General features: G+C 37.5%; 1 protein-coding gene across 1 annotated transcript; it reads left to right on the top strand.

Annotated features, from left to right (window-relative positions):
* Positions 1–2,394: 2,394 nt before the first annotated feature.
* On the top strand, positions 2,395–18,031 carry LOC100892517 (platelet-activating factor acetylhydrolase 2, cytoplasmic). Its single transcript, XM_030977757.1, has 11 exons — positions 2,395–2,499; positions 5,874–5,995; positions 6,527–6,681; positions 7,792–7,957; positions 8,180–8,309; positions 8,784–8,897; positions 9,584–9,675; positions 11,175–11,354; positions 14,026–14,174; positions 14,695–14,823; positions 15,894–18,031. Exons 2-11 carry the CDS (start codon positions 5,892–5,894, stop codon positions 16,007–16,009), a joined length of 1,335 nt encoding a protein of 444 aa, XP_030833617.1. The 5' UTR covers positions 2,395–2,499; positions 5,874–5,891; the 3' UTR covers positions 16,010–18,031.
* The last annotated feature ends 4,112 nt before the right edge of the window (positions 18,032–22,143 follow it).

Raw genomic sequence — 22,143 nt, 5'->3', positions numbered from 1 at the left:
TCTTAGAAACCACTTTTCGTAACTTTCCAAACGCTTTTTAGTATCAGAGGCTAAAGTCCATGTTTCACTACCATACATACTGGGTAGATCTAACAATTCAATACTCTTATTCTGGTCCTCATACTCATTGTTCGATTTGTCAGAATTTTGCCTAAGTTTGAAAATGCAGATTTAGCGAGAGCTCTCGATCCTTCTCTTGATCTCTGTCCCACATCTGGCATCCTCGGTAATGATGCTGCCGAGGTAGTTAAATGAGGAGACTTGTTTAATAATCTGTTCTTTCAGTTCATTCCAAGTTACATTTTGGACTGCTCTTCTTGGATACCACCAGGCACTTTTTCTTGGTATAGTTAATCTCGATCTAGTCCCATTCTCTCACTTTCTTTTAAAACTACATTCGAGTCCCTGGAGATCTTTCTCTGATTCAGAAAATAAAACAGTGTCATCAGCATATCTAACCTACTTGTATCCCATTTTCATCTTCCAATTCTCTTAGAATGATTTCACTATATGATCAGGTATGGCGACATAACACAACCCTGTCTGACTCCCCGTCTGATATATACACTCTCCTTCTACCCTGATGCATGCAAACTGATTCCAATATATAGCCTTCTTAGATCTTTCCTATATAATATCAAGCTTTTTCAACTCTTCGAAAAGTTCTGAATGTTTTACTTTATCAAAAGCCTTTGAATAATCAATAAAACACATGTACACATCCTTTTGCATTTCGACTGCTCTCTCCGTAATATTTCTAACCACAAGTATTGCATTTCTTGTGCCCGCATCCTTTACAAAACCAAATTGTTCCCTTCCGACCATGGGAGTTATTCTACTTCTTGCTCTCAAAAGCAAAATTCTCAAAATAATCGTAGTGATATGGCAAATAAGGCAGATTGTCCTTTTTTTGCTCACAATCCACGGCTCCAGGTTTCTTTTGGAGAGTAATGAAAATGGACCTTCCCAATTCATCTGGAAATGTTCGATCCGTCGTCATATATTTTGTTGATAATTTCTGTTAATCTATCAACACCACATTCCTCTAATGCTTCAAACATTTCAGTGACCACACCATCTGGGGGGGGGGGGGGGCCAACCCCCCAAAAAGGTTAAAATGACGTGTGTGTTTTTTTCCTTTTTTTTCTCAAGGGGGGGGGGGGGGGGCTGGATCCGCCACTGGCGTCCACCTACTCATTTTGTCCTTCATTTCAAACAGGATTGACCCATCTTTTCCTTTGATACAGCCAGAACAACCAGACTTTTTACCTGAAATTTCATTTATTCTTTGGTAAACATTAATATTCTTATTAAATTGTTCGTTGTTCGTTGCCAGCTCTCTTTTGCCTAATTTGTTTGTCTAGGTCCCTATATTTCTTGCATTGTCTATTTTCAATTTTCTGTCTATCTTTCATCATTAAAAGAATCTCCTCTGTCATCCATTTGTTCCTTCTTTTTCTCTCTTTTTTCGGCACATACTCTTCCGCTGTTTCTACCAGAATATTCCTCATCGTCTCCCACGTGTTTTCTTCACCTTCATCTATGAGCAACTCAAACCTATTCTTTACTTGTACAGTAAATTCTTGACGTATGTCCTTTGTGATATATGTTTATAAGTATATCTTTATTTTCAAACGAACAGACAAATTTAAACGACTAAATACGTTAAAAGAAGAGGATAACATTTACTTTCAAAACATCGTTTATTTTCTCCTTTTCAGATAGTAAATGAGTTCCAATTTTCTCTCTCACTTTTATATATTATCAATTACACTCATGAGTCTAAACAATAGGATTTGACATAATTCAATCCCTTTCAAACTGATTTTCCAAATTTTGCAAAGCTAAACTAATTCCAGGCCACCCCCCCCCCCCCGTCCCTTTAAATTTCCATTGAATGACGAAATGAAAATGTGACAAAGAAAAGGACAAAAAATGGGGGAGAGAGACAGGACGGGATTCTTCAGTCGAGACGTCATACATTAAGAGCATATTCTGGTCTGATTCACTCCCCCCCCCCCCCCCCCCCCCCCCCCCTCACCCCCAGGCCCCCTTTTCCACTCTTTCCTTCCGTTCAGTTTCAGTCTCATTTTTGTTCACGATGCCATTTGTAGGAGACCGAAATATTTTAGTCCGCATTCTGACTAGGCCGCGATGTCTAAATAATACAGTGAATACGTACGGTAGAAATGGATGAATAGACGTTTACCCTAGTGTACATTCTGCATGTAATTACAATGAATTCGCTAGACTGTCATTGCGCAATCTGTGCATGAATTAGGCGTAGCTAGGATATGCCAAAGTACAGCCTGTCTGTATAGGCCTGAGTCTGTATTTGTATTGTACACCACTCGAATATCGTTGATGATGAGGCACGAAATCTGTGCACTATGCATAGGCCTATATGACATTGCACTTCGCTAGGTTTGGCTGTGTATCGGCCTAATATAATTCTACTCACTGCAGAAGAAAGGCAAGAATCGTGTGGAGTTACTTTTGGTAAGTTTTGTAAAGATTTTAGGTATCATTTTGGAGACAGTCTGTTGTGTTGTCTATTCAATTTTAACAGTTATTGAGTTAGAAAGTCTAATCTGCTGATCAGGGGTGTCAATTTTTTTTTAGTTTGGGGAACTTGCTTGCAATTGGACTCGGACTTGGTTGGAGGTAGATTTCTTTCTGTATCGTAGGCCTAGATTCTAGAGGCTAGACCCTATAGCCCTAGAGTCTAGACCTATGCAATTTTGTTGTGCTCAAACTTAAGGGGGGGGGGGGGGGGGGGGGTAGTGAGGACTAACAAATAAAATACTTTTTTTTTTCCACTTAACCCTTGAGCCAGAGAGATGGTGCAGGAGATTTTCATTTTACACGTTTAGCGGGAGGGTATTTTCATAAAGCTGGAGACTACATCGTGGAAGGGCGTGGTAATTGCGGGAGTCTCCTGCTACGAGGTGGTGGGATTTAAAGGTAAAGACCAGTATTGGTAACGCCCCAATTTCAAAAAATGAAATGGAAGCTCTCATTACCAATCATGTGAAAGAATATGTTTTGACTAGGGCCTACTAATACATGATGATAAAAAATTTGCCGGGAAACCGCCTACTAATTCATATATTTGGTAAATTTATTTCTCTCATGGTCGTGTGAGAGAGATAGGGTAGTCCCATATACATCTTTCTGTGTATAGTGCTTGTAACTTTACGAAGAATGGGCCAAATTTCTTATCATTTTGATGATTCCAGAACCTTGCAGATGCTAGATGCTAGATGATCAACCTTTTCTGATCGATTCCACAACGTTTCTTTCACAATGCAATCGCATGACCATTACTGGTCTTTACCTTTAAGGCGGGAGAATGAATGAGTTTGGTGGCGTGAGACTCCCTCCAATTTCCAAACACGGGAGGGTTGACACTTGACAGCGCTGCATGAGGCTGAGTTAATTGTTGTGTAGTCTACGTGTTTTGTGTTGTTTCTTTTGTCCTTGGGGTCTACATGTACTCCTTGTAAGTTGTAGGTCTAGGCTAGACCACTAGAATGAAAAGCTTCAGTCTCTGAATGTCTGATATCGATGGTTGTTCGTTCCTCTAAGATTACATCTGGCTCCTCCGACCACCTCGAAGTATGTCGTATGGGGTACTGTGTGGAAGGAATGGTTCGGGTCGGCCGGACCGAGATAAATAAGATATGCAACAAGTTTTTCTTCCCTCTTTACGTCTTCATATAGGGTAGAGCGCCCGGTATTCGGTCACTTACGGGGAAATCTGTAATATTTTGAATTCTTACCTTTTTTATTTGGCAATCTACCCATCAAAAGAAAAGAAATTTATTCCTCTAAGTAGGCTAACAGTATTTTATAGTCGTTTAAAATATAGAATGATGATAAGCAAAATACTTACGAAAGAAGACGGAGCATTTTTCTGCCCAGAATTCGGTCACGCGATTTGTGAGTGGTATCTCCGTTGCCAAGGAACGAAGCATATTTGCGTACTATTTTCACACAATTGCGCTATAAAGCACTGAATGTCAATGCGTTGACCGAATACTGGATGAGCGATACCGCATGGCAAGGGTATCGTATTAAAAGCCTCTTGCACATCGGCAAGTACGTCATTTACAAATTCGCTGCGATGGAGCGAACACGGAAGAGCTCCTCTTCACACACATAACCTACTAAATTCATTGCGACAGCACGCGTAGTTGTTTCGCAACAGACTTCTACATACAGTATATATGGCTATGCAAGTTAGCGCATATGCTAACAGAACGCGAAAGTGCAGAAAGTTGTGCAACACTGACCAATTTCGAGCTAAGTTGGAGATCTTTCCGGGGCCCTAAATACCAATTTTGAGAGTTAAGAAAAGTTGTTTTGTGCAAGTTTCGTGGCTCATAAATTATTTTTTAAATTGTTACAGCTGTTGAAATGGCTGTCTGACCGAATACTGGGTGCGCTACCCTATTCACTTTGGCTGCAATATTACACTGAATCTTATTAAAAATAAGAAATAAGCCAATCTTTCATGAATCTTCATAGACTTGTGTTTATAGACTTAGACAAATTAAATGTAGGACCTATAAATATTTATGATAGTTAACGATGATTTGATGCATAGTCTACATGTATATTTTGTTAAATCTGAAGGCAAAAGAGAAGGCTCTGTATATGGTAAGTGCTGATCTGAATGCCCAACCTTCCATCATATGGACTATATATTCATAGACTTGTGTTAGACTTAGACAAATTAAAGCATATATACACCCTGTAGGTCTAGGCCTATAAATATTTATGATGGTTAGCATTCATGATGATTTGATGCATAGTCTACATGTATATTTCGTTAAATCTGAAGGCAAAAGAGAAGCCTCTATGTACATGTATGGTAAGTGTTGATCTGACTGCCTAACCTTCCATCATATTGTATGGGTATTCTCTAAAAAAAACTGACATTTGTCAACTCAATTATGTTTAGAGGCGGCCAGTGGAGCCAGATGTAGTCTCAGCGGAACAACCCTCGATATCAGAGACTGAAGCTTTCGGTCTAACATTTTGTTCTATTTGAAGGCAAAAGATAAGGTTTGATAATTATAGGACACCAGACCCCCATCATAATTTTATTTAGAATTCACAATGTGACTTAATTGGTAACATTGTCTCAGATTCTGAAACAAAATCCTGGATTTAGCTCATGCTGCAATTCATGTCAGTCAGGAACCCCATGAATTTTATAAGCTGATTGCCTGTCTGATTATCAAGATATTTATGATTGGAAATCAAAATTTCAAAAATTGTTTTCCTAAAGATTTGTTTAACATTACAGTCTATTGGGGAAAATGAGTAGGGTTAAACCGATCACTCAAAGATTTTTATTTTTTTGAGGCACTTCTTGATCATTTTGAAGCGCAATTTATTTAGGGCTTCAATATTACACCATATCACAGACATTAGGCCATTCATCTCATATTTAACATTGTTAAACAATGCCTTTAAAGAAAAAGACCCGTTATGGTCATTCGATTGCATCGTGAAAGAAACGTGGAATCGAGCAGAAAAGGTTGATCATCTAGCATATGGTGTGTACTGCAAGGTTCTGGAATCATCAAAATGATCAGAAATTTGGCCCAGTCGTGGTAAAGTTACAAGAACTGTACACAGAGAGATGTATATGGGACTATGTGACACGTGCACGATATCTATCAGGTCCAAATAGATACATGTATACCGGTAATAATTTACCAAATATATATCAATTAGTAGGTGGTTTCTCGGCAAAATTTGTATCATCACAAAACTGGTCTTTACCTTAAAAAGAAGAACATGTCTGAAATGAAGGGTTAAACATTGCAGTTTTTAACCCATTTTTCCTCTATCTCTGACAGACAAGTCTGTGATTGACGATGGCGAGTAGAAGTCAAGGACGCTCACCTCGTCGTATCCCGGCAGGCAGTGGGCCGTATGGAGTCGGGTGCGGAGATATCATGGCTGGGCTCTCTACATCGGGGTAAGTCGGTGTTCGGAGTAGAAACTTGAAGCAATACAAAATTTCAGATTTAGCGCATGTCGCGATTGATAATAATTAATCACGCTACTTAAAAATTGACCATGTACATATCTTAATTAACCACATATGACAATACAGCACTGTAACAAGAGCAAAAGCACACGTGTATTCAGAACGGCCTTAAATTTTGGTAGGCCTGCTTGGACTGTAATTGTAAAATAAGTAGTGTAGTGGTTTAGAACGAATGTGTCTAATAACTCTAATAACTCTTTCTTCCTGTATGTAGGAACTGTAAGAGGCATTGATCTGCGTAACAGTCTGTGTTTTTTTTTTTAAGAATTAAACTTTTGTCAGTAAAATACAACTTTGGGGATTAAAGAATACAGTTTTTTAACTCCAGAGCTTGGCAGGTCTGCCTCAGGGATAGCAGTTTGTTAACTGAAGAGGCAACCCTGCTTATATAAAACTAAATAACTAAATAAAAATGTTATTCTCACAATAAAAATTTACTTTGATTTAATTTCATTCCAGGGTGTTCTTCCGCCTATTCTATCCGATGGAGAAGACTTCAGGTGGTCCCCCTAAGAAGGCGAGGCCCCCCTGGTTGCTAGGGAGCCAGTATGCTAAGGGTTACGGGGCGGTAGCAGGCAAGAAGCTGGCTGGGGTGACCCTCAAGTGGCTGCTATGTAAGTTCTTTGATATAAAAGGGGAATTCCCAGCTGTTATGCCATCTTACTACTTATAGCTACTTGCACCCTCTATATAGCAAACAATGCCTAATCGGTGCCTGTTGGTCCCCCATAATCCCCTTTTTCTCATGTTAATTGAGAGTCGATTTAAAGAGATAACCACCTGTCAGTGACCTTGCAGGGAGGTCTAATCTCCCTGGCCAAACTAGTGCAGATGGGCTTTAATGGAAGCAGAAAAAATCAAAGAGACAGTTCAGTGAAAGTAAATCTGGTATGCAATAAGGAAGTTCTAAAGTTCAAAGTATTAATCTGTCAAACACAAATTAAAAACTCTTTTCTTATTGTTCTGTCCTTATTAAATGTTCAAAACCAACTAAATATCAGGGTGGACTTCAATATCACAGATACTGATAACACGTTGGGCCATGCATCTCAAATTTGTGAAACTGGAGACATTGTTAAAATGCCTTTAAGAACTCAAGTAGGCATTATGTAAGTTATTACTTATAAAGCAAATTATAAAAGACAACAGATGTGTGAATTATGTTTTTCTTGTATTTATGAACTAGATTCATGTTTTGTTATTAGGCACATTTTGATTTCCACGGTGACGTAGTCAACGGCTCAAGATATTGTTCTTTTTTTAGCTACCTTAAAGGCGTCATTTAACAATGTTAAATCTGAGATGCATGGCCCTACGTTTTATCAGTGTCTTTGATATAGTGTAATATTGAAGCTCTAAAAAATTGCACTTCAAAATTATCGTGAAGTGCCTCCAAAAGTACAAATCTGTGAGTGACTGGTTTACCGTTCTCATTTGCTCCAATAGACTGTAGTGTTAGGAAAACCGTTAAGAAAACACAAAATTTGATTTGATTTTCATTCATAAATACCTTGATAATCAGACAGGCGATCGGCTTGTAAAAAACATGGGGTTCCTGACTAACCTAAAGGTTTATGATTATCATTGCAGCATGAGCTAAATCCAGGATTTTGTTTGAGAATCTGAGACAAAGTTACCCAATGCCTTTAAGATTCCCTTCTAGGATGAATATGTACATGTATGTGCAGCATAATGAATCTTGATATTTGTGTTGTTCATTGCAGCTAAAGTCACGCTACCGGTCTGGTGGCACGGTAAACTGAGCGAGTCTAAGACCAAGTACCCAGTGATCATCTTCAGCCATGGCCTGGGGGGCTGCAGGACCACCTACACCAGTATCTGCATGGACATTGCCTCCCATGGTTGTATCGTAGCAGCGGTAGAACACAGGTTAGTGTGCACTTGCAGTCGGGGTAACTTGGCGCTAGGGTGGCGACAGGGTTTCTCGAGTGGAAGTTTCTGCTGTATAAATGTCTGTATATTTGTGTTATGTTTATGTCGAATGTAAGAAAATTATTGGATCATTAAAAGTTTATCGAATATTTATTTTAAAAAACTAATGAAACTGTAAAAAATAATGTTTTCCTGTTTGCTCCTGTGTTTACATCACAGAGACCAATCTGCCTGTGCTTCCTTCATCATCAATAACAACAACAGCAACGGGACGGCTAACGAGTTAGACCAGCAGTGGATCACGTATCATAAAGCAGCATACGAGGAGCAGGAGTTACGAACAAGACAGGTATGATGACCAGATTTATATTTCATACATTGTATGTAACAACTACTGTAAATCTCTGTGTATAAGACGCACCCCTATTTTTTTGTGCTTTCGCTTTCGCTTTTACTTTTTTGCCTTTGAGTACGAGGCGCAGTTGAAGTGCTTGTGAGCTTGTAACAAATAATAATAACAATGTTGTTTTTAATACTAAAGATGACTGACAAATTTTCCTCCGAGTCAAACAGAAATTCAGACATAGGCTAGTTTGGTTCTAGTTTCCCAGTGGTGAGTCGATACCCCCATTTGTGAGTGAGCTGAGACCATACCATTGCTCTTCCGGGCACGGGTGATCATCGGCCGGGAGAGTGCTATCTGAAGGGGCATAATCAAATCGAGAAAAAAAATGACTCTCTTCCCTTTTAGTTCTGATAACAACTTCAATGAGATTCTCTCAACATTGAGCACAATTCTGGTGTTCTAATTTCTCTCTTACAGGTAAACCAGAGAAAGGATGAGTGTATAGCAGTACTAGACTACCTTCAGGATCTTGATGAAGGAGGTCACTTAGAAAACGATCTGGATCCCGATATGGATCTCACAGTCTTTCAGGTAAAGAGTTGGCTTCCCTGAAGCCTTATATGAATATATCGAGGGGTTGGTGACACAAAGACGTAACTCCATTTTGGCCATTTTGAGAAAAAGTGGTTTATGTGTCACTGAGCATTTGGGTCATCAGGAGTTAAGTCTATGTTTCACTAGCCATTGACTTCAATGGGGTGTTGGGTGGAATTAAGTCTTTGTGTTTCCTGGAAAGCCCACATTTTTCTGATATACTTTTCGATATACTCTAATCCATCTATCAATCCAGACTGATGACATTAAAAGTGAATTTAAACCAATTATGGAACACATATAAACTCAAATTCATTTGTATGTAAGTTGGTATAGCGGCATGTTCACTAAGTCAGCTCTCTTTTTTTTGCCTACAAACTGGCTCAGGCGACCCCAGTGCGAAACCATGTCACATCTTTTGGATATTGACGTCAAATCATGATTTAGGATTTAAGATTCAATAATTGTTTATAAAAACATATCTTTGCAGCTGGATGGCTGAATTGTCATAAATGTTTTACAGATAATAACAAAAAACATGATACCTCGTGGAGCAATGGACAACTGGATTTAGAAAAACTGCTTCAGACAAATCAGGAGAATGATGTGTTGGCATAACACTAAATATCAATTCACCAATATGTCATTCTGATTATGTTCTTTTATTCATTTTGTTTCTTCAGGGTCATCTAGACCTAAACGATGTAGCTTTGTGCGGACATTCGTTTGGTGGTGCTACAACTATTGCCTGTCTAAGCAGAGACGATCGATTCAAGTAAGAAAATATTAAGATTTCTATTTCTAAAAGCAAGTTAAAAACAGTCCCGGGCCCTGTCTTATTTGTGATTGATATCAATCCTAACTATTACTCTCAACCTATCAGAAACCATTTAGGATTCATTTTTCTCGTATTTTCCTGTTTTTTTTTTATTCCAGGCTACATTGCAAGTACTAGGACTCAATAGATTAAAGTAGGCAGTCCCAGATTACCTGCTGTGAAAAAATAACAATTGTGTTTTATGTCAATGTTTCCCCGCATTTGAGCATGCTGTTTGTAGGTTTGACAGCTGCACAAATATAATTACAGATTCTATCTATGTCCCAAAGCTTGGGAGGTTTTTGAGGTGACGATAACATGGACCTTGGGACACAGGTTCTCCATAACTTTCTGTCTTCAGCTGTTCTAGTTAGCTGCACAAATGACATGCCAGTCCATTGCTTGATGTTATCTGTCCATGTTCCCATAGGTCTGCCCTTCTTTCTCCTATCAGTTCTTCCTTGCAAGACTGTGTTTGCCAATCTATTCTTCCATACAGAATAATAATAATAATGATGATGATAATGCTCGGCTTTTATATAGCCCGAATTACAATTATGTCTCTAAGCACTACCAAACTTGGAGATTATTATCCCGGCTATAGCTGTACTGCCATTACGGCGCTCTAGCATTTCAAGGAATTAATTCCTGCCAGGTACCCATTAACATCACATGGGTCAAGAGTGGCAAATGTAGATCAATGTCTTGCCAAAGGACATTAGTGCCGCAGTTGGACTCGAACCGCGGACCTTGTGATCGACATTCCAGCGATGTAACCACTCGACCACGACACCTCTACATCTACGTTCACTAATCTACGTTCATGTCCTAGTTGCAGGCCCGATAAAAACCCGATTTAAATCGGTTTCCCAATTGTTTTAAATTTTTCCTGATTTTTTTTTTCATCCTGATTTTTTTTTCTCCCGATTTTCGTGATTTTTCCCTTATTTTCTCTTTTCTTCCCCACGTTTCCCGATTTTTTTCTCAACTTTTCTTACTCAAATGGGGGGATGGGGGGGGGGGGAATGTTGTTTGATGCCATTTTTTCCTCAAGAGGGGCATGGTTGAGGGAAAAACAAAAAACCTATTTTTTTTTTAGTGCACACTATCACCCCTGTAGTTGGTCTGCCCCTTTTCTCCTCCCATCAGTTCCTCCTTGCAAGACGGTTTTTGCCAAGCTATTGTTCTATACAGAATCTACCAGGAAAAAATAATGTTGTCACTAATCTACGTTCATCCTCTGCCTCAGGGAGAAAATACATGGGGGCTCGGGGCGAATTAGCCCTCAAAATGCCCTAAAGAGCCCCCGAAAGTAAAAAAAAGAGCCCCAAAAATTTGCATAGAGTTCAATGCAAAACAAATTAAAGAGTGTTATTTTCATGCAAGCAAGCTTGAAAAGTTGCCCCTGAAAGTTTTTTATTTATTTTTTCCCTGCTCTGCCTTCCTCTTTCTCCTAGATGTGGGGTTGCATTTGATGCGTGGATGTTCCCCCTGGACGAAAGTCACCTCGATGTCAAACAACCACTCTTCTTCATCAACACGGAGAAGTTCCAATGGAAAGCCAACATCACGCGCATGCTCTCGCTTGTGCCCGATATACACGCATCCTCTGGTCCACGCAGGATGGTTACCGTACGGTAAATGAACAAAAACAGAAACATTGAGATACACTCTCATCAAATGTGAACCAAGATTTAAATTTGCAGGATGATTCCGTATGGTAAATGAACAAAAACAGAAACATTGAGATTAGGCTTGAGTCGGTACGGTCGATCACACCGGGACCCGACCGTTGCCGTCGGGTCCCGGTTTCGTTTTTTGAGAACCGACGCTCCGAAAAAAATAACGAAATATGTAAGAAATTGCAGTTTTGTACACCACTAAAATCAATCCACCTTAAAACTTAAGTATTTAATTGTTACCAATCATATTCTAGCTCATCCTGAATCAATCCGAACTGCTGATATAAATATGAGTTTCAAGGCAGTTCGCCCATGGGGTTGTTGTTGCCAGCTGCTAGCTAGCTACTGTACTGGCCGGGTCTCTCGGCAGGATTAATAAATCAGGTTGAAAGAAACATTAATGTTTGAATAATAAAACGGCTTTCTAAAAAGTACCTCTTTTCAACATACCGATCGAATAATTTTTAAAAGACAAAATAGATATTTTTTCTTTGATTTTGAACTTCGCATGCTTCTTTTAAAAGCTGAAAATTACTTGGTAATCACAAGAAGTTTCGATACAGATAGCTGTTGCAAAGCAAGTTCAGACTAGTCTCGGAAAAATGCGCAGTGCTCCACGTTAGCTGTAATGCGTGCCAGAACGAACCCAAACAAAGATGTGATCGTAACGAGAAAAAAATCATTAAAAACTACGAGAGCACAATTGGAAAGACAACTACTCAAAATTATCGTAAGCAGATACATATAACTTGGAGGTAGAAAACAATAGTTATCAAAGAAAAGCCACATAAATAGTGATATTTAAGGAGTTACTATAGGTACAATCATTATTGGAAGGGCCTGCTTCAATATCCGAATTACATGTGTTAAAATTGAACACGAGGCTATACGAGGTAAATACCGCCCTCTACGGTAAAAAGCAGTATAACAAAGAATTCGAGTATTTGCAGCAGGCCCCTTGCGATAAAAATGTACCTAGTTACTCCTCGATTATCACAATTTCTGTGGCATTTCTTGGGCGATTATTGAATTCTTTGTCCAGGTTATCTATCTGATTATGGTAATTTTGAGCAGTAGTTGTCTTTCCAATTGTGCTCTCGTAGTTTTTAATGTTTTTTTTTCTTCTCAGTTACGATCACGTCTTTGTTTGGGTTCATTCTGGCACGCATTACAGCTAATTACGAGGAGCACTGCGCATTTTTCCGAGACTAGTCTGAACTTGCTTTGCAACAGCTATCCGTATCGAAACTCTTGATTACCAAATAATTTTCAGCTTTTAAAAAAAAGCATGCGATGTTTAAAATAAGAGATAAATATTTATTTTGTCTTTAAAATATTATATGATCGGTATATTGTACAGAAGAAATTTTTAGAAAGCTGTTTTATTATTCTAACATTCATATTTTTTGACCAGATTTATTCAACCTGCATAAATCAAAATGGCGGCTCGAATGTTGTCTTTCAATTTCTGCCCCAGTTTTTTTACTTTTAGAGGTACGAAAATGGCACTAAACATCGCCAATCATGGATAAAAATAATGTCAAATGGAAGAATATACCGATCTGAGCCGAGGTATGCATGTGTTGATTTATTTGATTGATAAAAAAGGTCACTTTTAAGGGACATACTGATTTTATGCGCTTTTTATAGAGGCAAGTGACAAATCCTGCGAGCTGATTTCGGGACACCGGGTCCCGATCGGTACAAAGCCGTCGGGACCCGGTTTATGAAAATCCCGACATGACTCAGGCCTAATTGAGATACTTTCTTATCAAATGTGAACAAACATTTAAATTTGCAGGATGATTACCGTACGGTAAATGAACGAACCAGAAACATTGAGATACTTCCATATCAAACTTGAACAAACATTTAAATTTGTAATTATGATTTGCATGATTCAAAATGAATTGTGTCTTTTTTTCAAAAATTGAGAATGTCACTCAAATATGGAGGTATTCACTCGTGCCTGATATACACGCCTCCTCGGGTCCACGCAGGATGGTTACCGTACGGTAAATGAACAAAACAGAAACATTCAGATACATTCTTATCAAATATGAACAAACATTCAAATTTAGATACGTTCCTATCGAATGTGAACAAACATTCAAATTTACATACGTTCTTATCGAATGTGAACAAACATTCAAATTTAGATACGTTCCTATCGAATGTGACCAAACATTCAAATTTAAATACATTCTTATCGAATGTGAACAAACATTCAAATTTAGATACGTTCCTATCGAATGTGAACAAACATTCAAATTTAGATACGTTCTCATCAAATGTGACCAAACATTTAAATTTGTGATTATGATTTGAATGATTCAAAATATATTGTCTTTTTTCTAAAATGAGGGAGGCATCAAATATGGAGGTATTCAGGTACTCTGCTGCCAGAAATCATATTTTGTTTCTATATATTATGAAGCAAGTAAGGGAGTAAAAAATTGTTATCTTTAAAATGTTATTTCCTCATGAAAATACATTGACATTTCAAGAAATTGACAAATTAATCGCAAAAATTTTGTTGCGGCACTCCGTTTTAAACAGCTGGATTGAACCACCTCCATGTACAACATTGTAAAGGTCAATATTTCCTCTATGTCGTTTATTTCAGTGGGACTGTCCACCAAAGCCAGTCTGATTTCAGCCTCATTGTGCCTCAATTCCTCGCCAAGCTGACCAGTGCTAGAGGACCCCTTGACCCTTACGTTGCCATGGCAACCAACAACTTTGCCGCCATCCGCTTCCTGTCCAATTACCTTGGTATGTACCTGTATGTAATGAAGGGGTGTACAATTAATTGACCACTGTACCACAGTCAAGTCGTCAAAGCACTCAATTACAACAAACTAGAACAAAAAGAGAGTAGTACTGACAAGAGATTACTGTGAAAGAAAATGCTTCAGGCTAAATCATTGGAAAAAACTTTAGTTAAAGCTCATCTGTACTAGTGTACAGGAGGGATAAGACCACCCTGCAAGATAACTGGACAAGTGGTTATCTCATCATCTCAGCTCTCAATTAATAAAAGAAAAAGAGGATCATGGGGGACCGATGGTCACCGATTAGGCATTGTTTGTTATATAGAGGGTGCAAATAGCTATAAGTAGTGCAGTGGGCCTTTGAGAGGCTTGGCCTTTCCTTTTATTTCCAAATCACAACTGAAGTATGCAATTCAAATAGAAATTATGGGGGATCAAAATATATCAAAATCATTGAATTTTCCCTCAGGTCTTTGATAAGGATGAAGTTTGTGAGCAATTTTTTTTGTGCAATCTCCTAGATCTTCAGTTTGGAGATGAGACTGATGGCCCAGTGTCTTCCAGCGATGATCTCATCATGATCGGTACCAACGTCTGTCTCCTCGACGTTGAAGAGAAGGAGCAGAGAAAGGAGAATGGTGAGAGACGAGGTAAGAGATCAAAAATAAATTTCAGAGGAACCATTTATCTCAGCACTATTAATTTAAAAGGATTATGAAGATTAGAGGACCTAAAAGAGATCCTTGTGGTACACCTGGCTGGAGAGTGGTGAATGGTGAGAGACGAGGTAAGAGATCAAAAATAAATTTCAGAGAAACCATTTATCTCAGCACTATTAATTTAAAAGGATTATAAAGATTAAAGGACCTAAAAGAGATCCTTGTGGTACATCGGGCATGAGAGCTTAATTTTTATTAATTGCAAGATGTATGGACATAACTATATGTGAAACTAAATTTAAAAATTGAGAAGAGCAGAGAAAGGAGAATGGTAAGAGATGAGGTTAGAGATGAAAAATAAATTTCAGAGAAACCATTTATCTCAGCAGTAAGTCAAAATGGTTTTAAAGATTAGAGGACCTAAAGGAGATCCTTGTGGTACACTTGACTGGAGAGCTTAATTTTGAATTGTTGCAAATTGTATGGACATAACTATGTTTGAAACTAAATCTACAAATGTATCCTCTGTGAATGCAGGTTCACTGAAGAGAAACTTCCAGATGCATGATCTGTAAATAGTACTTGTTAATGTCTGTGATGATGAGAGGACCATGAACAGATCCTTGTGGTACACCTGGCTGGAGAGCTTAATTTTGAATAGTTGCAACTAGTATGGACATAGTTATGTGCGTAAATTAATGTATAAATATATCGTCTGATTAGGGACCAAAAACAGATGGCACAGCAGATTAAAGAGCTGACCTTTGAATGGTTGCAACTTGTATGGACATAACTTGGTATGTAAGTCAAAATGATTATAAAGATTAGAGGACCTTAAGGAGATCCTTGTGGTACACCTGGCTGGAGAGCTAATTTTGAATAGTTGCAATTTGTATGGACACAACCATGTGTGAAACTTAATGTATAAATATATTGTCTGATTAGAGGACCAAAAATAGATCCTTGTGGCACAACAGTTTGAAGAGCTGAACTTTAAATATTTGTCACTTTTATGGACATAACTGTGTATGTACATGTATTTGTATCTTTTGTGAATGCAGGTTCACTGATAAGGAGAAGCTTACGGCTAAAGCGAAGGAAATCACGTAGTCCGAAGGAGAATGAGGAGAGAGAAAGTGAACGAAAGGAGAAGACAGAAGAACAGAGAGGGGATTAGGATGGAAATGAGTGAAAAGGTAGAAAGGAGATGAAAGATTATGTAAAAGTAAAATTTGAAGAGGAGAAACGAGAGATTGCATGTAAGTTAGCCTTCCGATGTTTATTCAGGCGCTGCTTTACTACAGATTCTTATTTTCATAATTTTTGTATCTATTTATAATAATTTGTTTAAATTTGATCATGATCATTGTTAAGACTAAATGTCATAATCACTGCGTTGTTATATGATATAGGAATGAATTTATCAAATGAAATTGGTTACGCTTCAAAATTGTAGTCATTACTATAAATCATGTCGATGTCAAATTTCAAATACATGTTAAAAAAATCGAAAGTGCTCTTTTCTAATGAACCAGTTGCTTGGCTACACAAAGGGAAAAGAAACCTTTTTTTTCTTTCTATTATACAGGGGGCTGGATATACCTCTAAAATTCTAGAGAGCTGAAATTCAATTATGCCGATCATAAGTGTAATTTATGTACATGTAGGTAGGCAATCAAAAATGAAATTTTGTGACAGATTATATATTTATAGATTTATTTATAGTAGCAGGGTAAGATAGAGACCTGGAGGTGTTTCACAAAGCCTCTTTTCAGTGACAAATGACAAAAATCAGTGACAAATCTGCTGGTAACCAATCAGAAGCAAGGATTTCAGTAGCTTATAACAAAAATTGTCATTTGTCACTGATGACAAGTTTTGTGAAACGCCCCCCTAGAGTGAGAGTTCAGAAGGTGAGATACATATACTCAAGGAAAGGTTAACCCCCTGCATTCGAGAACTGGAAGGTCCCAGTATAAAACATAGGGGAAAGTAGAGAATTTAGTAGTCAATTGGTTTACCAAAGGAAATAAATTACTAGAAAATGCCACAGGCCACATGGGGTCAATAGTGACCTATATTTAACCCTTTGTTTTGAACTGTATCAGGTACCAGGTAATTATGAGGTTCTTTGACCCTTCCATTACAGCCTTCGTCAAAGATTTGTATAATTATATACTTGGGTGATTTTGTGTTTTTTTGCATTCAGTAGACTAGAGTGATATGAAGTTCCTTTCCAAGTTAGAAGTATATTACTAATGCTTATAGTAATTGGAGATAGACATAGGGAATGTGATAATCATCTCATACTTATATTATATACTGATCACAGAGTGAGAGGTATTGCAAAAGGGAAATGGAGTGACAGAGGGAAGGAGGAGGGGGAGAAGAAGGGAAAAGGAGGATGAGAGGGAAAGGGGTGAACATAAAGAGAGAGGGGGGTCAGTTCTACTAGATCAGAAACTTAAGAGTAGGGTATGATTATAGTGACTTTTTAGAACTAATCAAGTCATTCCACTTCCCTCCAATTATATGCTTGCATTATTACAGTCTTAGCTTCAGATTTAAACACTTTTTATGCCATATTTTTATACACCCTACTAAATGAATAGAACCCCCTAGACAGTTAATTCTACGGTGCTTTTTTTAAAGATCATACAAAATACCAAGAAATTTCAAGCAGTGTGTTTTATTTTTTCACTATTTAAATATCTTTCTTCAAATTTTGATACATGAATGACGTAAAAAATATAGAACATTTTGTATATTGTTCTTTGAATCAGTGTAAGCATTTACATGTAGGCTTCAGATCGAAATGAGGCTAATTTGTAAACTGTACTCATTCAACCAGAATGGAAATGTTGTATTTTGAGAATTTGCTACCTGTTTGCACAGAAAATAGAATTGGATAGAACCAGTTAAGCCTTGATACAGAAAACTTTCATTGGTTGGGGTAATTATAACATGCATATTTAACTTCTACCAACCTTAACGTTTTAAGTGGGCAAGCTTTTGTCCACTCCTGTGGACTTTCTCAAGCCAAGTGATTATTTGCACAGCAACTACTGCCTTGAGATCACTGAAGGGAGAAAGGTGACTTGAGGCCTGTCCTCATCAGCTCGAGATTGCCAAATAACCCAATATTTCTGATTTGGGAAATAAGCCCAAAGTTACAAATCGCGTCTTCATCAGCTCGAGACTCGACCCCTAAACTCTAAACTCGAGCTCGAGATATTTTGCTCAGTGCTCGCGCATAGTGCGAGTCTTCGGGCTGGTGAAGACACACACCGGACAGAGAGCGGGATATTTTGCCAAATAGCAGTATATTTTGCAAACTAGCCTAAGATATCTTGGGATGATTATCTTGACCAAATATCCTGCTAATTGCAACTGCCGGCTGATGAAGACGCAATTTAGCTGGATAATTTGCGATCGGGATACCGGTAGTTAAAAATAGCGGGTTATTTGGCAATCTGGAGCTGATGAAGACAGGCCTAATGAATAACCAGAGTCCCTATTCAGTGAAGGATTAATCCTTTTTATCCAGATGGATTGTTTCACCTTGACCCAAAGTGTGTTTCAAATTTCATAACTTTACGAGCCAGAGTAAATTAACATTGAGTTCCTATAGGAAATCTATTTATTCAGATGGTCATATCTCAGCCAATACTTTACATATAATTATATGCAATTGGTTTTCAATATTTGGACATTAATTTTGATGCTCTTTCGGAAAATGAAGAAAAAATTGAGAAATACAAAAAATAGATTTTTATGATGTCACAGCTTTGGTACTCTTATAGTATGGGCACAATTAATCCTTGAATCCTAGTACTGAACACACTATTTTTTCATTGATGATTCAATCAAGGGAAGATGACAGATGATGGAGAGGGGGTGAATGGGGGTGGGTAGGGGGATTAGGGTGGGGGAGGGGGATTTGGGTAGGGGAGGTGCTCCAAGAAAACCTTGGGTGCTGATGTTGTGTAGCCTTGGTGTTGATCCCCCAAATGTCTACAGTTTAATTGCTTATCAAGTGAAATGTGGTGAAGGTTATGTAAGTCTTGTGTTAATGTGGTCTTGAAGGGTGTAGTGTTACTTTGATGTATATTGTGAATGTATTGTGTAATCTGAGGGACGTAGTCACCTCTCTATCAGTGCTTTCTATACACCACATGTCTGGCGTTAACGTGAGAGAAGTTTTGTTGGCTATCCTACTACTCTTTTGCAACATAAGATCACCACTGGGTGTAGAATTTTGATTTTGATTTTTGATTTTTTTTTTTCTTCAATCTTTCTTTTGTAGCTGGTAATTGATAATCAAATATTGATATTTATAATGCAGTTCATCTAAAAGATATTGGTACGTGGATAAATTGGATTGGTTATCCAATGCTAAGAATATTTTTTTTTCATTCTTCAAAACCTTGATATTAGCCTTTGACTGAAGAGTTTTATATTTTCACGAGGTAAACTTTGAAAATACAATTTTTTGATATTCTCACTAGGTAAACTTTAAGAATACAAATGTTTTAAAAAAACAGGATGCATTTGAGTCATTACTGGTCTTTATAAATATGTCAACTTTTTTCTTGTTGTTAAAATGAAAATTGACCTACATGTATTTATTCTAAAATAAATATAAAATAAAAAATTTCCACTTATAAAAAGGTTATAAAATGTTGATCTGCCACAAGGGCCTTTGGACCTCTAAATCCTGAAAAAGATATAATTTATTGATATTATATCAAAAGGAAAAATTATACAGATATTTAATTTTATACCTACATCTATTTTATTATTGAAGTTGAATGTAATTCAACATTATACAATTTTTGCAGATGATATCTTCACTGCACTTGTGTTAAATGTCAGTGGCACTTGTCATTTATTTGTAATGTTGAACATTCAGTGTAAGTTTTGTTGGATTCTGTGAGAATTTATTTTCTATCATTACCAGAAATCAAGCTTATAATTAACAGCTCGGTTCAAAGTTTGCCTATATTTGCCCACAGTACACTGTGGGTATGTTTCATGTGTTTAAGACGATCAAGTTATTTACGGCGTTAAGTATGGGTCTAGGAATCAAAACCCTTCTGGCTCTTAATGATATGTATGTGAAAAGCACTCTTGTTATGTAACTTAATAGACCAGAGGGGTGTTTCACAAAGACTAAGATCGACTTAAGTTGGACTTAAACTATGGTGGGCCATTCATGCCACTCGTGGTTGCTCTGACCAAGGGTCTCTCAATTATGATCTTTAGATAATATTTTTTGATTCAATATTATAATAACCTATCAAAAAATGTAAATTCTGTAGATTTGTGACCATGATTCAAACGTTCCTTGAGAAATCAATTCCAGGAATGGTTAGAGAAATTAGTGGCATGAACGGCCTGCCATAGCTCAAGTCCAACTTAAGTTGATCTTAGCCTTTGTGAAACAGCCCCCAGTTTACTGACATATTCAAATTTATGGATGTTTCTTTCCTGGGGACCTAGTGACGAGTTATTCCATTAACCTGTTATTAATGAATGAACTACAATACATGGAATCCAGTCTCCATACATTACTTATTACTTTGTCGGACAGGACTTGGGAAAGGTTGCAGACTTGCAGACAACCTTTCTTTTAACGGTATGCATGGAATTTGAATATGTTAGTAACCTGGTCTTTTGGTGAATTTACGTCTTTCATATTGATCTATGTTGTGCAGTACTCATTAAACCAGTATTGGAGCTTGCTGTAAATAGTGAAAGCAAAAACTCATTTGGCTGGGTTAGTCAGATGAAATCTGCATGTGGGACTAAAATAATTATTTATTGAATAACTTTGGAGCTGTAATCGAAGAAAAGTTCAATTTCTGTTATTTAGTTTGCCAACCAATGCAGTGAGCTTCCTTATCATTTGAAATGATTTGATGCGGTAATAATTTTAGTCTGCATAAACCCAGAATTGCAATCTCATGATCTTAACACAGTAGTGTGATAATGTCATGATATAAGTGGCAAATGTATTTCAATTTATGCAAGTTTCTCTCCAAAACGTTTGGTTACCAACTATTTGAGCCAACTGCTATGTAAAGAGGCATTTCTCTGAATGGAATTCATTATGCATATGTGTATTATTTGTTGATATGTCAGGCAATCCTCTGGAAGACAGAGCCCATATTCTTAAAAGCTTAAGAAGCTAGTTGTGAACTATTTACATATACTATAGTACATAGAAAGGAGTCCAGTAGAAATATATCTATTTAGTGTACCTACTAAGTAGGTCCTACCCTGAATATTTAAAAAAAATATATATAGTCTTTTAAATGAGGCAGTTTAAGTAGGAGGTTACAAACCTTAACTAGACTAGTCAGGGCCCTATTTCATAAACATGTTATTAATACCAACTGCCCCAATTCTATATATCAAAGTTAGTCACAGCCAATCTAATCCAGTATTTTCAGTAGCGTATGTCCACTGTTATAGTGTGTTGTGAGCTAGAAGGGCATTAATATGTGTTAATGATCTTTTGGTTTTCAACAAACGATATATAGTTCTATGAATCGGGGCACTGGTGTATTCCTAAGTGAAGATATTATATAAGGGAGGCATTCACTAGGCTTAGCATCCAGGGCTGTGTCTCACAAAACCATCATAAGTACAAGTTCAGCGACATCCCATTACAGGTAAAATATATGAATGAAGTTTAACACCCGTTTCAATGGGATGTTGCTGAACTTGTACTTATGACGATTTCGTGAGACGCAGCCCAGAGTCTTTATTTATGCAGAGATATGACATGTCTCTGAGTTATGCATAGAGGCTATACTCAGGGATGCATAGAGTGTTTGAAATAGATGCAATTATTAAAAACAAAACCAAAACGAACATAGAAAATGCAAATTAAATTATTATAATCTCAGGTATCAGAAGATTATGTTATTTATTACCTATATAGAGGATTCATTTTAGGCCTTTATTCTTCCATGTTCAAACATTAGGAAAACTTGCTTCTGTATTAATAATCATAATGATAATAATAATTGATGATATTAATAATAGTGGGTTCTTGGATGCACTCATTTCTGTCAAACTTTACACTTTTTGTGCCTCACATAAAACCCCAAGTTTTAGCATGGTATTCGGGCGCTCCAGCAATTAAAGGAATCAATTCCTGCCAGGTACCCTACCTTTAACTAGCCTGGGTCGAGTGTGGCAGATGTAGATTGATGTTTTGCCAAAAGACGCTAGTGCTGTGGGAGGGGTTTGAACCCCGCGGTTCCTCGTGTGGGCACTTATCCACTAGACCACATTACGGCT

This window comes from Strongylocentrotus purpuratus, unplaced genomic scaffold (genome assembly GCF_000002235.5).
Source record: "Strongylocentrotus purpuratus isolate Spur 01 unplaced genomic scaffold, Spur_5.0 spur5_scaffold_1, whole genome shotgun sequence".
In the NCBI taxonomy this organism is placed as follows: domain Eukaryota; kingdom Metazoa; phylum Echinodermata; class Echinoidea; order Camarodonta; family Strongylocentrotidae; genus Strongylocentrotus; species Strongylocentrotus purpuratus.
The sequence above is the reverse complement of the archived record's forward strand: the minus strand, read 5'-3'. Positions and strand labels throughout refer to the sequence as shown.

Coding starts and splice junctions, on each gene's coding strand:
- LOC100892517 (XM_030977757.1), top strand. CDS start 5,892: ATGGCGAGTAGAAGTCAAGGACGCTCACCTCGTCGTATCCCGGCAGGC. Junction 5,996..6,526: donor GCTGGGCTCTCTACATCGGG/GTAAGTCGGTGT, acceptor ATTTCATTCCAG/GGTGTTCTTCCGCCTATTCT. Junction 8,898..9,583: donor TGGATCTCACAGTCTTTCAG/GTAAAGAGTTGG, acceptor TTGTTTCTTCAG/GGTCATCTAGACCTAAACGA.